Here is a 12,024-nt window from a genome sequence, read left to right on the forward strand (position 1 = left end):
CCGTAGGCTTCCTCCGGGCTGCATCCAAGGGGCAGCCCCAGCAGAGAGGCCTGGGCCCCCTGGTGCTGCTTTATCACAGGCTGGACTTCCCTGGCTTGCTCCCCTGCCTCCCAGCTCCCTCTCAGCAGCCAGCAGGCTGCCACAGGGACACGAGAAGCGTGGCACTCCGGACCAGACAGTGATGGGGGCAACGTCCCCAGGGATGCAAAAGACCCGTTCCCAGCTCTGAGAGAGCCCCGGCTTGTGGGGTGCCAGGCAGCTGGCTCCGGCCCATCTCTGCACTGCAGGTGTGGAAGCCGTTTGGAGGCGGGGCGGTGTGTGCGGCAGACCTGTGGTTCAGGCCCCCTTCTCTGTCCCTGTGGGGCGCAGGAGCACTCCCCACTTGGCGAGTCTGAGGGGCGCGTTGGCAGGACAAGCAAAGCCGAGATCCAGGCAATTCTGTTCTGGAGACTATCCCCTACCCTAGTAGGCCTCCTTTGGGGCTCTGGCACCAAACTGACTGCCCAGGACTGGGCCGGGCCCAGAGTCCAGGCCTGCCCCGGCTTTCCATGGTACCCAGTACCTAGGGAGTAGAGAGGCGGGTGTGGGGAGGGTGTAGTGGCTGATCTCAGGCAGGTCTGGCGCTGTGCTCTCTCTCGCCTGTAACGCTGCTCTCCTGCTGTCCTCCTAGGTTCTCTTTTCCAGCCCAGCCGCCAGCGTCCGCCACCCTGGGGGCTCTGGGCAGGATATCATCGTATACTGTAAGTTTGCTATGAGACACTACAGTATAGATGATGTACTATCCTGAGCCTCACCCCTCAGCTGGGTGCTCCACCACAGGCCCCCTGCGTGGAGAGAACGCCCGGCCAGCTGGGAGCTGCAGCCCAGCAATGTACAAGCTCCGCACCCTGGCAGAGAGTTTAACGTCTCCGTGGAGTGTCAATGAAACCGTTACCATTACTGACTTTAGTAATGGTAACGGTTCTACTGCTGCCCCAGCATCCGGCCGGCAAGAGGAAGAGGAGCTGCACCCCACTGCCGGGGTGGGGAGCCACAGCACCCTTCCAGGGGAGGGCCGCAGTGAGACCTTTCCCCCAGCGTCCTCTCCAAGTGGTGTTGTGTGCAGGTGGGGGACAGTTTGGGGTGTCCTACCTGGGGATCCAATTCCCTTGGCCCTGCACTCACAGGACATCTGCCAACTGAGGAGAAATAAAGCTGTTTGCTTGGATGTCTGGATGTCTTTCCCGTTTGTGTGATCCTAGAAAACAGCCTTCCCTAGGCCAGGCCCAGGGTTTCAATTAAGTCTCTGGCCTTTGCGAGACAAGAGGGCAGCAAGTTCCCCCTCCTGGGCTGGAAAGAGCCCTGGCCCTCTCTCCTGGTGCCTACACCCAGCAGATCTCTGTCAGCCCAATGCTGACTGCAAGCCGCCCATGAGAACCAGCAAGTCAGGCCCAGGGTTCAGCTGCTCAGTGGGGGAGTTATAGGAAAACCCCTTAGCAGACCCCTCTGCTGAGGCTCCTGCTCCAGCCATTCAGCCCCATGTTCCTTCCTGGCCACCTCCTTCTTTACTGTACTGCCCCAGGTGGCCTGGCAGGGTCCCCTCCTGCCAGGGTTGTGGGCCCCTCACTCCCCAGTTTGGGCCTTGGTCTCTACCCAGCTAGGAGGAGCAGATGGGGGCTGTGCAGCTGAGCAGGATTCTGGTGTGAGAGGTGACCAAACCCCTCGGATGGGGCTCTGCCTTCAGAGCAGGCCAGTCCTCCCAGGAAGGAAAGGTGGTTGGCTCCTATGGGATGGTGCCCTGCCCTGCCTACCCCTGCCAGTGGAATCTGTCGCAGGCGTGGCAGGGGCCCTGGGCCTCTACTCTTCTGGGTGGTGCTGAGCAAACTGTTGGGGTGGAGTAAATAACGCCAAGGTGACAGGGAGCACTGAGCGAGCGTAGGGCCCTGCAGGGCAGAAGTGGGGTGTGGGGGAGTGGGAGCAGCAGGGAGGTGGGTGATGCAAGGGCAGCCAAGGGCTAGTGCAGTGGAAGTGCAGCTCAGCAGTGGGGTGCGTGGGAGCGGCAGTGGGGGGAAGTCCAGGTATCGCCCGTGTCTGGGGGCTGCAGGCGCAGAGATGGGGGAGATCAGAGGGCACAGGTGGGGAGCCTGGGGGTGCAGGAGCCCAGGGGAGTGCAGGGCTGCGCCAGGGGGCTGCAGGGGGCCTGGGAAGGTGCAAGGGTCGGGGGGGTTGAGGGGTCCAGGGTGTGCAGAGGGCCCGGGGGGCAGGGAGAGTGCGGGGGGTACCCGGGAGCCCTGGGGAGAGTGTCTGCCTGGGGGATGTGCCGGGGTTCTGGGGGGAGCACCCAGGGGTGCCCGCCGGGGGGTCCGGGGGGGTCCAGGGGGTGACCGGGAGCCCCACGTGGGTGCAGGGTCCGGCGGAGGGATCCACCGCAGTCGCCGCTCTGGTCCGGCAGGGGGCGCCCCGGCCCGGCCGTACCTGTGCCCCGCCCCTCCGCGCTCCCCAGCCAATGGGCGGCCCCGTCGCGGCTGTTCCCACAATGCCTCGCGCCAGGGAAAGATGGCGGCGCCCGCAGTGCGGGGCAGCTGCTGAGGCCCGCGGGTGTCATGGCCGCCGTGGGCCGGGCCCTGCGCTGGGCGCTGCGGGCGGGGAGCTCGGGCCGGGCCCGCGCAGGTGGGGGAGTCTGGGGGGAGCGGGACCGGGGGGGCCGGCGGCGGGGTTCTGGGGGTCCTGGGGGGGACCCGGCGGCGGGGCTCTGGGGGCCTGGGGCAGGGGGAGCCGGGAGCGGGGCTCTGGGGGTCCTGGGGGGGACCCGGCGGCGGGGCTCTGGGGACCTGGGGGAGGGGGAGCCGGGAGCGGGGTTCTGGGGGCCTGGGGGAGGGGGGCCGGTGATGGGGCTGTGGGGGCTTGGGGGTAGGGTAGGGCCGGGCTGTGGCCTTGCCATTGCCATCCCGACTGCGACCCTGAAAGAGCCCTGAGCTGTTGGTAGGATTGAGGGACCCACTTGGGTAAAATAGTTCTAATTTCTTAGCACTGGTTTGAGGCTGGCTGGCTTAGAATTCCTCATCATGTTTTTGGTCCAGCATGCAGCAGGTTGAAGTGGGTGTTGCTCTGTTGTTTTTTCAGTCAGTAGTGCATGTTTCCTGGAGAACAGAGCCCAGCGGGTCAATGTGTTCCCTGCTTGCTTTTATGGAAACAGTTCTGCCCTGGAAACCATCCTAGGAATTTCCAGAGAGAAGACAGTGTGTGTACTGGGGCAGCATCCACCACCAGTGTCTTACAACAAAGGTAAACTCCTTTACCTGCCTGATTTTTTTTTTTTTAGGGTGGTGGTGAACAACCATCACAGAGGCTGCCTCTAAAGAGGGCACTGTGGCAATTTGGAAAACAGCCTTGGAAAGAAAAATGTCCAGGCAGTTGTAAATAGCTGGGTGTCCAACAAGGTGAGAATTAAAGGCTGTGCATTCTTGTAGGGTCTCAACATTAACCTCATTAGCCCCTTAATACTATGGCTTCTGCAATGATGCCTTTCTAGTGTCTGATGAACCAATCCACTATGTGTGCACAGTCGGGTGTAATCATAGTGTTCTTACTGTGCTCGAACACCTTGTTGCTCTCTCTCTCTGCAGCTGAACAAGATAACTTATTGGTGCACCAGACAGATGAGCCAGAGAATGCCAAGATTCTGAGAGTTGCCATCATTGGGGCCCCAAATGCTGGGAAATCGACTCTCTCTAATAAACTCTTGGGCAGAAAGGTAAAGCTGTTATGCCTCAGTCCCTGCAGCATGTGAGAGCCAGGCTGCAGATTTTTCTCAGCATTTCCTGGGAGTTGTACTCCTTTGACTTGTTTCTTACAGGTTTTTCCAGTATCTAAGAAGGTGCACACCACACGTTGCAAGGCCTATGGGGTCATCACAGAAAAGGACACTCAGATAGTAGGTATCCCATATGTTATAAGGTAACTCTCAGCAATAGTCATTTTTCCCCAGACGATGAATTCCATTTGGCTTATGCCCTGCAATCTTCTGTACTTGCACAAACAAGAGTTTTAGCTTCCGCTCAGTAATTACAGGAAGATCCTTATTGGTTTGGCTTTCTCTTTCTAGGTCATTCTGGACACACCTGGCCTCATCAGCCCCATGAAAGCCAAAAGGTATCTCCTTCAGTGTGGGTAGATGGTACATCCAACTAGGCGAGGTTTGAGGGGACCAGAACATGAGCGCTACTGTAGGAGCTCATTGAGCAAAATGAAAGGTGCTTCCTTGGGGGGATGTTTTTCATCGAACGTGAGGGTCTTCGAATGCAGCTCTTGTCTCTGAACCACCTCACAATTACCAGTATTACAGTGGCATGTAGAGTCCACGGTCTCTGTTGAGATCCCATCGTGCTGGGCAATGCACTCTCTCTAGGAGACGATGTAGACTGAAAGGCGACACTGTAGTAGCTGGGTATTAAAAGGAAATTCTTCGGTGCTGCCACAGGGTGGCAAAGGAGGCAGTTTATGATCATATGCATGTGTAGTTCCATAATGTGGATTTGTCTTCCAGGCATAATCTGGATGCCTCCCTGATACATGACCCATGGAAAAGCATGGAACATGCAGACTTAGGTGGGAACCTAATTGTCATACTATATCAAGACAAATGCTGATCTGTGTGTGATGGGTACCTATATGGGCCCCACTGCCATGGTATCTGAGTGCCCATATACTGAGGGAAGCAGCAATGGTAGTTCCTGGGTATGTGGGGAGTAGAGTGGAGGGGAATTTTCCATGTATTATCTCGGGGAAAGGTATTGTGTGCTGCCTCTTCAAGTGCTGTACTGGTGTACGTGATTCGACTGTGCTGGGCTGTTGAGGATTGGTTTGTATAGCAGTGAAGATGTGTCAAAGTGCATTATTTTGTCATACTAGGAACCTCAACACTCTGACTCAAACATACACGTCGCGGTGAGGGAGTAAGAAGGGTGGTGAGATGAACAGAGGCTGTAAGCTGAAGGACAGGTAAAGGCTGTTGTTTGAGAACGGTTTCAAATGTCTCTCTCTGTTGGCAGTTGTAGTTTTGGTGGATGTGTCAGAGCACAGGACCCAGAACCGTCTGAGACCCGAGGTGCTGCAGTGTCTTTCTCAGTTCCCACATGTTCCCAGTATCCTGGTCATGAACAAGGTAAACAGAGGATCCAACTCCTCTGGTTTTATACGTTGAGTTACAATTGGACATTGCATGCAGAGCTTCTTTCCTTTCCACCTCTGTGGGAGGGTAAACTGTTTTCTTGGCAAAAGCCACAGAAGAGAGCAATCTTTTTGAAACTTCCCAGTTCCTTCTGGGACAAACTTCTGATCAATCTATTTCAGGTGGATCTGCTGAAGAGAAAGGCTATTCTGCTGGACATGGTCACTGAGCTCACAGAGGGAGTCGTAAATGGAAAGAAACTGAAAGTGAAATCTGTGTCTAAGACACATTTAGACTCCACCAAAAAAAATCCCATTCAAAGCACCCAGGCATATGCGGCGGACAATATATCCAAAGAGTCTGGTTGTTTTCAGGATGCCAGTGAAATCCAAAGGGGCTCTGACTCCAATACCTGTTGTAACACAAGGGCATCAAACTCTGATCATATGTTGGGAGGTACAGAGAAAGCGCAAACTGTGAATGGACAGGTTTCTAGAGACTTAAAGAATAGGAAAGGCTGGCCCCTCTTCCAGGAGATCTTCATGCTAGCAGCTATCAATGGAGGGGAAGTGGACACCCTAAAGGTAAGTTATACTGAAGTAGTCCCATTATACCTTGTGAGTTGTGCCTCACCCTAGGTAACTTTCAAAACAAAAAAGCAGTAAAGTAGCACTTTAAAGACTAACAAAATAATTTATTAGGTGAGCTTTTGTGGGACAGACCCACTTCTTCAGACTATAGCCATACCAGAACAGACTCAATATTTAAGGCACAGAGAACCAAAAACAGTAATCAAGGTTGACAAATCAGAAAAAAAAAATTAAGGTGAGCGAATCAGAGAGCAGAGGGGGTGGGGGGAGGAGGAGGAGGAGTCAAGAATTAGATTAAGCCAAGTATGCAAAAGAGCCCCATACTGACCCAGAAAATTCACATGCTGGTTCAGACCACGTGTTAATGTGTCAAATTTGAATATAAGAGAGAGTTCAGCAGCCTCTCTTTCCAAAGTAGTGTGAAAATTCCTTTTCAGTCAGATGCAGACTCTTAAGTCATTAACAGAATGGCCCACTCCATGAAATTGTCGGCTGACCAGTTTGTGGATCAGTATAAGGAGTGTTTTCTGTTTTGTGCCCACTAACTCTTTGTCTAAGACATTTTAATGGAGTGGGCCATTCTGTTAATGACTTAAGAGTTTGCGTCTTACTGAAGAGGAATTCTCACACTACTTTGGAAAGAGAGGCAGCTGAACTCTCTTATATTTGAATTCGACCCATTAACACGTGGTCTGAACCAGCATGCAAATTTTCTGGGTCATTATAGGGGCTCTTTTGCATACTTGGCTTAATCCAGTTCTTGACTCCTCCTTCCCCCCCCCCACCCCTCTACTCTCTGATGTGCTCACCTTGATCTTTTTTTTTCTGATTTGTCAACCTTGATTACTGTTTTTGGTTCTCTGTGCCTTAAATATTGAGTCTGTTCTGGTCTGGCTATGGTCTGAAGAAGCGGGTCTGTCCCACGAAAGCTCATCACCTAATAAACTATTTTGCTAGTCTTTAAAGTGCTACTTTACTGCTTTTTTGTTTTGATTAGTATATAGATTAGCACGGCTTTCTCTCTGTTACTAGGTAACTTTGGCCTTTCTCTCTGTTTACTAGGTAACTTTGTTACACTGAGCCTTGCGTCCTATGAGGAAATAGCCAACCTCTCTTTGTCTGACCTGTTCTCCTTTCCTGGCCTTTCAGCTGGAGCCTGAGGAGTCCCTGATAGGCTGGTGATGGGGTACCATCTGACCAAGGGAGCTGTCCCACGTCAAACTTCGTAGGACTGCTGCCTCAGATTTATGTCCCCCATAGGACTTTTACTGGAGACCGAGTCCTCGGTAACTGCCCCGTTCTTTGTTTTCACAGAAGTACCTCCTGTTGCAAGCCAAGCCAGGCCGGTGGGAGTACCACAGCAAGGTTTTGACAAGCCAGTCCCCCCAGGAGATCTGTGATAATATAATTAGGGGGAAGCTGTTAGAGTATCTGCCACAGGAAGTGCCCTACACAGTGCTTCAGGTAGGAGCAGCTCACGCCCGTATTATGGGGCACAACGCTCTCTGCTTTGGGTTTAACATTGGAGGGCCTGTGGGAGGACACCTTGTTCCCAGGTCCATCACTGGGAAGTAGGCCCACCTGGAGCCTCCTGTGTGTGTGTCCTTGGCCAGGGGAGGGAGAGGCAGCTGTGAATAGCGGGAGCTGGGATCCAGGGCTTTGCTGAGCGTTTGGGTTTGTGCTCCAATGTTGCAGGAGACGGTGATGTGGGAGGAAGGGCCGAGCGGGGAACTCTTCATCCTGCAGAACCTGCTGGTGCAAAAGGAGACCCATTTGGTGAGTGCTCCTGAGAACCTGTTTGTTCGCAGCTGACTGGGGGAGGCCAGGCTGCCTGAGAGAGGAGGGTTGTGCAGCCTGAGTGCGGCAGGAGGATCCTTCATGCACCCAGAGTTCAGTACATTGTACTGAGCATACTAGACAGCCTGATTCTTAGTTGCCTCTCTGTTGTACACTAATGCACCCTGCGCCAGGCTTGCAGTGCAGACCGTGCTGTTGGGCTGTGCATTGCTGGTCAGACGCAGCGGAAAGTGCATGAAATAGCTATAGCCCTGTGGTAAGAAAAAGGGTGAGGCCAGAGCTCCCATTATATCCCAGATGGCACATGTCAGAGCAGAGCCTACTCCGCACCCTCCTCACCTTCTGGCGACGCATATGAGGGTTCAGAGCCAGCTGGCCTTGCCTGATGAGTTAGCCCAGCGGTTCCCCAACTTTTCGGCATCACACCCCGCTTTTGTTTTTGAGAAACCCTCAGGCCCCCCCACCTCTTCTTTACCATCATCCAACCCCATTTTTTAAAAACTTCAATTGGTAATGTAGAGTAACCACACAAACTTGATATAAACATTTTATTTAAAATTAAAAACAAGCACAAGTATTTTTTTTTGGCTCCTTGTGGGCCACCAGAGTTGACCATGACAGCCACCTGCCCACCGGAGACCTGCGTTGCCAGAGATGCCTGCCTGAGCCCTGTGCCACCGGGGCCAGTCACCTACCCATGTGCCGGCTGCCTTAGCCCTGCCCTGCTGGGACCAGTTGCCTGCCCACCAGTCGCAGTCCAGCTGCCTGAGCCGGCCACCCAAGCCCCACGCTGCTAGGGCCAGTTGCCCACCTGCCATCCTGGGCCCCACGTTGCTGGGGCCAGCCACCTGCCTGCCAGCCCGTGCCACCCAATCTCTGCGTTGCTGGGGTTAGCTGCCCACCCACCAGCCTGAGCCACCCAAAGCCCACACTGCCCAAACCAGCTGCCAGCCTAAGCTGCCTGAACCCTGCAGTGCCAGGGGCAGCTGCCCACGCACGGCAAGTTCCACAAGCTGGCTGGCTGCCCTCCCGAGCCCTGTGAGCTGCCTGCCTGAGCCCCTTCCATCTCACAAAACCAGGCGCCACCAGCCCCCTCACCCGAGCCAGGCACCCCCAACCTCTCATCTAATCCCCTCCTCCTCCCTCACCCAACCCACCACACTCATCTTTGCAGGAGGCAGCTAGCTCAACGTGGGTCTCCACAGGCTACGTGCTTTTCATATCGGCTGCACCAGGTCACCCACATAAAATGGCAGGGGCTGAGAGCTGGGAGCAAAGGCCGGCTCTTTCTTCAGGTGGTAGGAATGATGGGGGCGGGGCTGTGTTGCCTTGTGCCACCCCCCGGTTGGGGAAACCATGAGTTAGCCAGTCAATCACTCAAGGTGCTTCCCTCCCCTTTGGCACAGACCATGCTCTTTCTATCTGAGGTAGAGGGTACAGGCCTCTCGGTGCCAGGCAGCTGGCTTTTCAGTTTCTCTGCAATACAGGGCAAGAGCCTGCAGTGTTCTGTGCTGAAAGATACCCAGCGGTTAGGTTTCAGAAATGCCCAAGACAGTGTTTCTCAGTGATTGGTCTGTGGACTGGCTCCAGTCCCTGAGATCTCCCTGACACGGTTCAGGGAAGGCAGCAAGCCAGTCCCTGGCATCAGAAAGCTTGTGAAACACTTCCCCAGTCACCATGTTGCTCTCTAGGGTTGCCACTCCCTGCAGTTAGCTCTGCCCGTGTTGAGGGAGGTGACTATGATAACCTTTTGTCTCTCTGATCACGGTACAGAAGATGGTGATTGGTACGGGAGGCCAGGTGATCAGCAGGATTGCCCAGGAGGCCGGGGAGGAGCTAATGAACGTCTTCCTGTGTGACATCCGCTTGAAGCTCTTTGTGAAGCTGAAGAAATGAGTGGCTGATTTAGTTGTTAGCAGCTCTTCCTGTCTGAGCGCTGGTGACACAGTGAAAGTCCTGAAGAACACAGACGCCCCTTTCTGGTGGGCTGAGGCCCTCTGGCAATATCAGGGCAATGAGACTCCTGCAGTCCCGACCGTCCCCAGCCCAGGCATGGATCCTGAGTAAACCAAAGTAGCATGTTCTGTGGGGGGTCTGAACTACAGTGAGTTTAGTGCTGGAATGTGGTGAAATCTTCAGACCCTGACCCGCCCAATGGGATGCTGGGAACCAGCCATGCACACAGTTTGTGTTGCCATACAGAGCTATCTACTGTACAGTTTCTTGGCTTTTGCTTCCTTCGGGCTCCTTGCCCACTCTCCGTACTGCCAAAAGCCAGCAGCCCTGGCTGGGTCTCGTGCTGCAAATGACGATTGTGCGGTGGCAGAATGGGGGGAGGATTAGCAGGGAGGAGGCAAGAGTGAAAATCGAATCTCTAAGGCTGGGGTCATTTCCAAAGGGCTCAGAGAGGTGGCCTGTGTGCATGCCCAGGTGCATGCGCTTGCATTGCACCTCCTGGGCACGAGCAACAGGAGCACTTGTCCTCCTAGTGCCCTGTCTTGCTGCCCGCTGTGAAGAAGTCATGGGCCAGGTTCCCTCAGGCGAGCGCGTACGTCACTGACCAGGGTTCTAGCAGAACTGCAGACTGAGCTAGCGTTAGGCTGTGTGAGTGATGTGGTGGCTGCCTGCAGAGTGCTTTGGGCTCCTCTGGCCTGAACGTGGCTTTGTAAATGTGAGCCCTTTAAAGTTCAAAGGAACAGTCTTCTGGCAAAGAGGGCTGTGGGATAGCCGGTGTGTCCCCCCAGGCTCCTGTCCTCGGTGCACAGCCTTGCGATTGCAGCACGTCCTGCTGTCTGCCGGTCGCGTCCTTGGCAGGCTGTGGGAGACGAGTGAATGAGGGATCATGGGAATGGGGCCTGATGTTTGCTGATGGGGGTGGAGCAGGGGGTGCGAATCGGGCACACCTTCCTTTTCAGCTTAGCTGGGCTAGCAGGTGGGTATTGAGGGACTCTCTGTTGGTCACTGTCGGAGGGACATGTTGACTAACGGCAGTGGTTACCAGCTAGAGTGCACCGGCAGTACTGGTGCAGGGCCGCTGTCTGCCTTCCCTCCATCCCCTGTGCAATTACCAGCATGGCCTCTCAATTCTTCTTTCCTCCCTTGCAAGCATTTTTGTGGTCTTGTTTTCTCTCCCCTCTTGTCCCTTTCTCCCGCTTGCCAGAAGGCTGTGGGAAGGACAGGACATGCTGCACGTGCTGTTGTGAGTGAGCTGAGTGCCAGGGGATTCCAGAACGGAGGTTGGGGCGTGAGTGAGCTGCTGTCTGACTGTGAAACTCTGTGCACCCGAGGGGCTGCTGCAGGAGGCTGGGGGAAGGGAAGTGTGGCTCAAGGAGCTGCCTGATCCTTAGAAGCAGCACTTAGAGCACATTTGCATGGGGTGGAAAGTGGGCAGATGTACAGGCTTCCTCTGCTCCTGTAGGCCCTTGTCCTGTTGGCATTGCCCCCTGGGGTTCTAGCTGTGCTCCGCTCACCATGGCCTCAGGAGTTTGCACTATCAGCTGAATATTCGGTAGCTTAATACTAAGAGCCCACCAGCAATTTGCCTCACTTTCACGGCAAAACAAGAGATGTAACTAGCCCCAGTGCCTGGGTGACCCTTGCTGCCTTCCCAAAATCAGGAAGAACTAAAATATCTGTGCCCTGGAACGACAGCACTTTCTCTTTCCCTCAAAGGCTAGCAGTGCCTTCATAGGGGAAGTGATTGGCTGAGGATCCCTAATTAATCTAATTGCCAAGCCTCATTAATGAGTTAGTGCCGCACGTTTAAGACTGAGCAGGCCCTAAGCACAGTCTCACTGAGTCAGCCAGCCAGTGAGCGAGGCTAGTTTGGATACTCAGAAAGTATTTCCGTTTTGCATTGCTTTTTAATTTGCCCCCATCTCCAGTCCTCAAGACCAGCTGCACAGGCACCAATCTTCAGCCTGGGATTGTCACTGAAATGTGCATTGTGGCAGGTTGAGACTGACCTTTGTGTGTCAGCAGTCCACAAAGGGATGGTTTCTGAATCCTCAAAGCTCACATACCTGTCTTTCTTCCCTGCAAAGTGTTGCCTTCAGGAGTGGCTGTGAACACTCCAGGGCTACTGAAAGGTGAGCTGAGCTGAGCTGGGAAGGAAGATAGTACATGCAAGTGTCCTGCTTTTAGTCAGACTGAGGCAGATCCCAGGTACTAGCCATGTTGTTTCACTGCCGGAAAGGGGAGGAGAAATGACTGCTTGAGCAGGGACCTCATTTTATTGCCAGCGGGAATTAAAAGCCAGTTAGATGCTCTGATGGTCCATCCTGGGTCCTCCTCTGTCCAGGGGCCTACATGGAGAAGAAATCCAGGAGCATAATCTGCTGGGTAAAAGAAGCCAGTGGTGATCCTGACCTCATCGTCTGTTTGTATTGTCTTTCGTTGTCCAGATGTAGCTGGGTGACTGTTGAAACCTTAGTCCTACGGGATATGTCTACACTAGCCCAAATCTTCGAAATGGCCATGCAAATAGCC

At 54.3% G+C, this 12,024-nt stretch overlaps 1 protein-coding gene across 1 annotated transcript; it reads left to right on the forward strand.

The window, feature by feature from the left end:
* The first annotated feature begins 2,529 nt into the window (after positions 1-2,529).
* Positions 2,530-9,757, forward strand: ERAL1 (Era like 12S mitochondrial rRNA chaperone 1). The gene is made up of 11 exons (XM_075013852.1): positions 2,530-2,649; positions 3,103-3,264; positions 3,606-3,733; positions 3,836-3,913; positions 4,085-4,131; positions 4,526-4,587; positions 5,031-5,143; positions 5,332-5,733; positions 7,054-7,203; positions 7,435-7,515; positions 9,310-9,757. The coding sequence occupies exons 1-11, from the start codon at positions 2,583-2,585 to the stop codon at positions 9,430-9,432; spliced, it is 1,413 nt and encodes a 470-aa protein (XP_074869953.1). The 5' UTR covers positions 2,530-2,582; the 3' UTR covers positions 9,433-9,757.
* The last annotated feature ends 2,267 nt before the right edge of the window (positions 9,758-12,024 follow it).

The sequence above is a fragment of the Carettochelys insculpta genome, chromosome 19 (assembly GCF_033958435.1).
Source record: "Carettochelys insculpta isolate YL-2023 chromosome 19, ASM3395843v1, whole genome shotgun sequence".
NCBI classification, from domain to species: Eukaryota; Metazoa; Chordata; order Testudines; family Carettochelyidae; genus Carettochelys; species Carettochelys insculpta.

Bases quoted from the DNA above. Each gene is read 5' to 3' on its own strand.
- ERAL1 (XM_075013852.1), top strand. From the start codon at position 2,583: ATGGCCGCCGTGGGCCGGGCCCTGCGCTGGGCGCTGCGGGCGGGGAGC. The intron at 2,650-3,102 runs GTGGGGGAGTCT...TTGTTTTTTCAG, and splicing joins CTCGGGCCGGGCCCGCGCAG to TCAGTAGTGCATGTTTCCTG. The intron at 3,734-3,835 runs GTAAAGCTGTTA...TGTTTCTTACAG, and splicing joins ATAAACTCTTGGGCAGAAAG to GTTTTTCCAGTATCTAAGAA.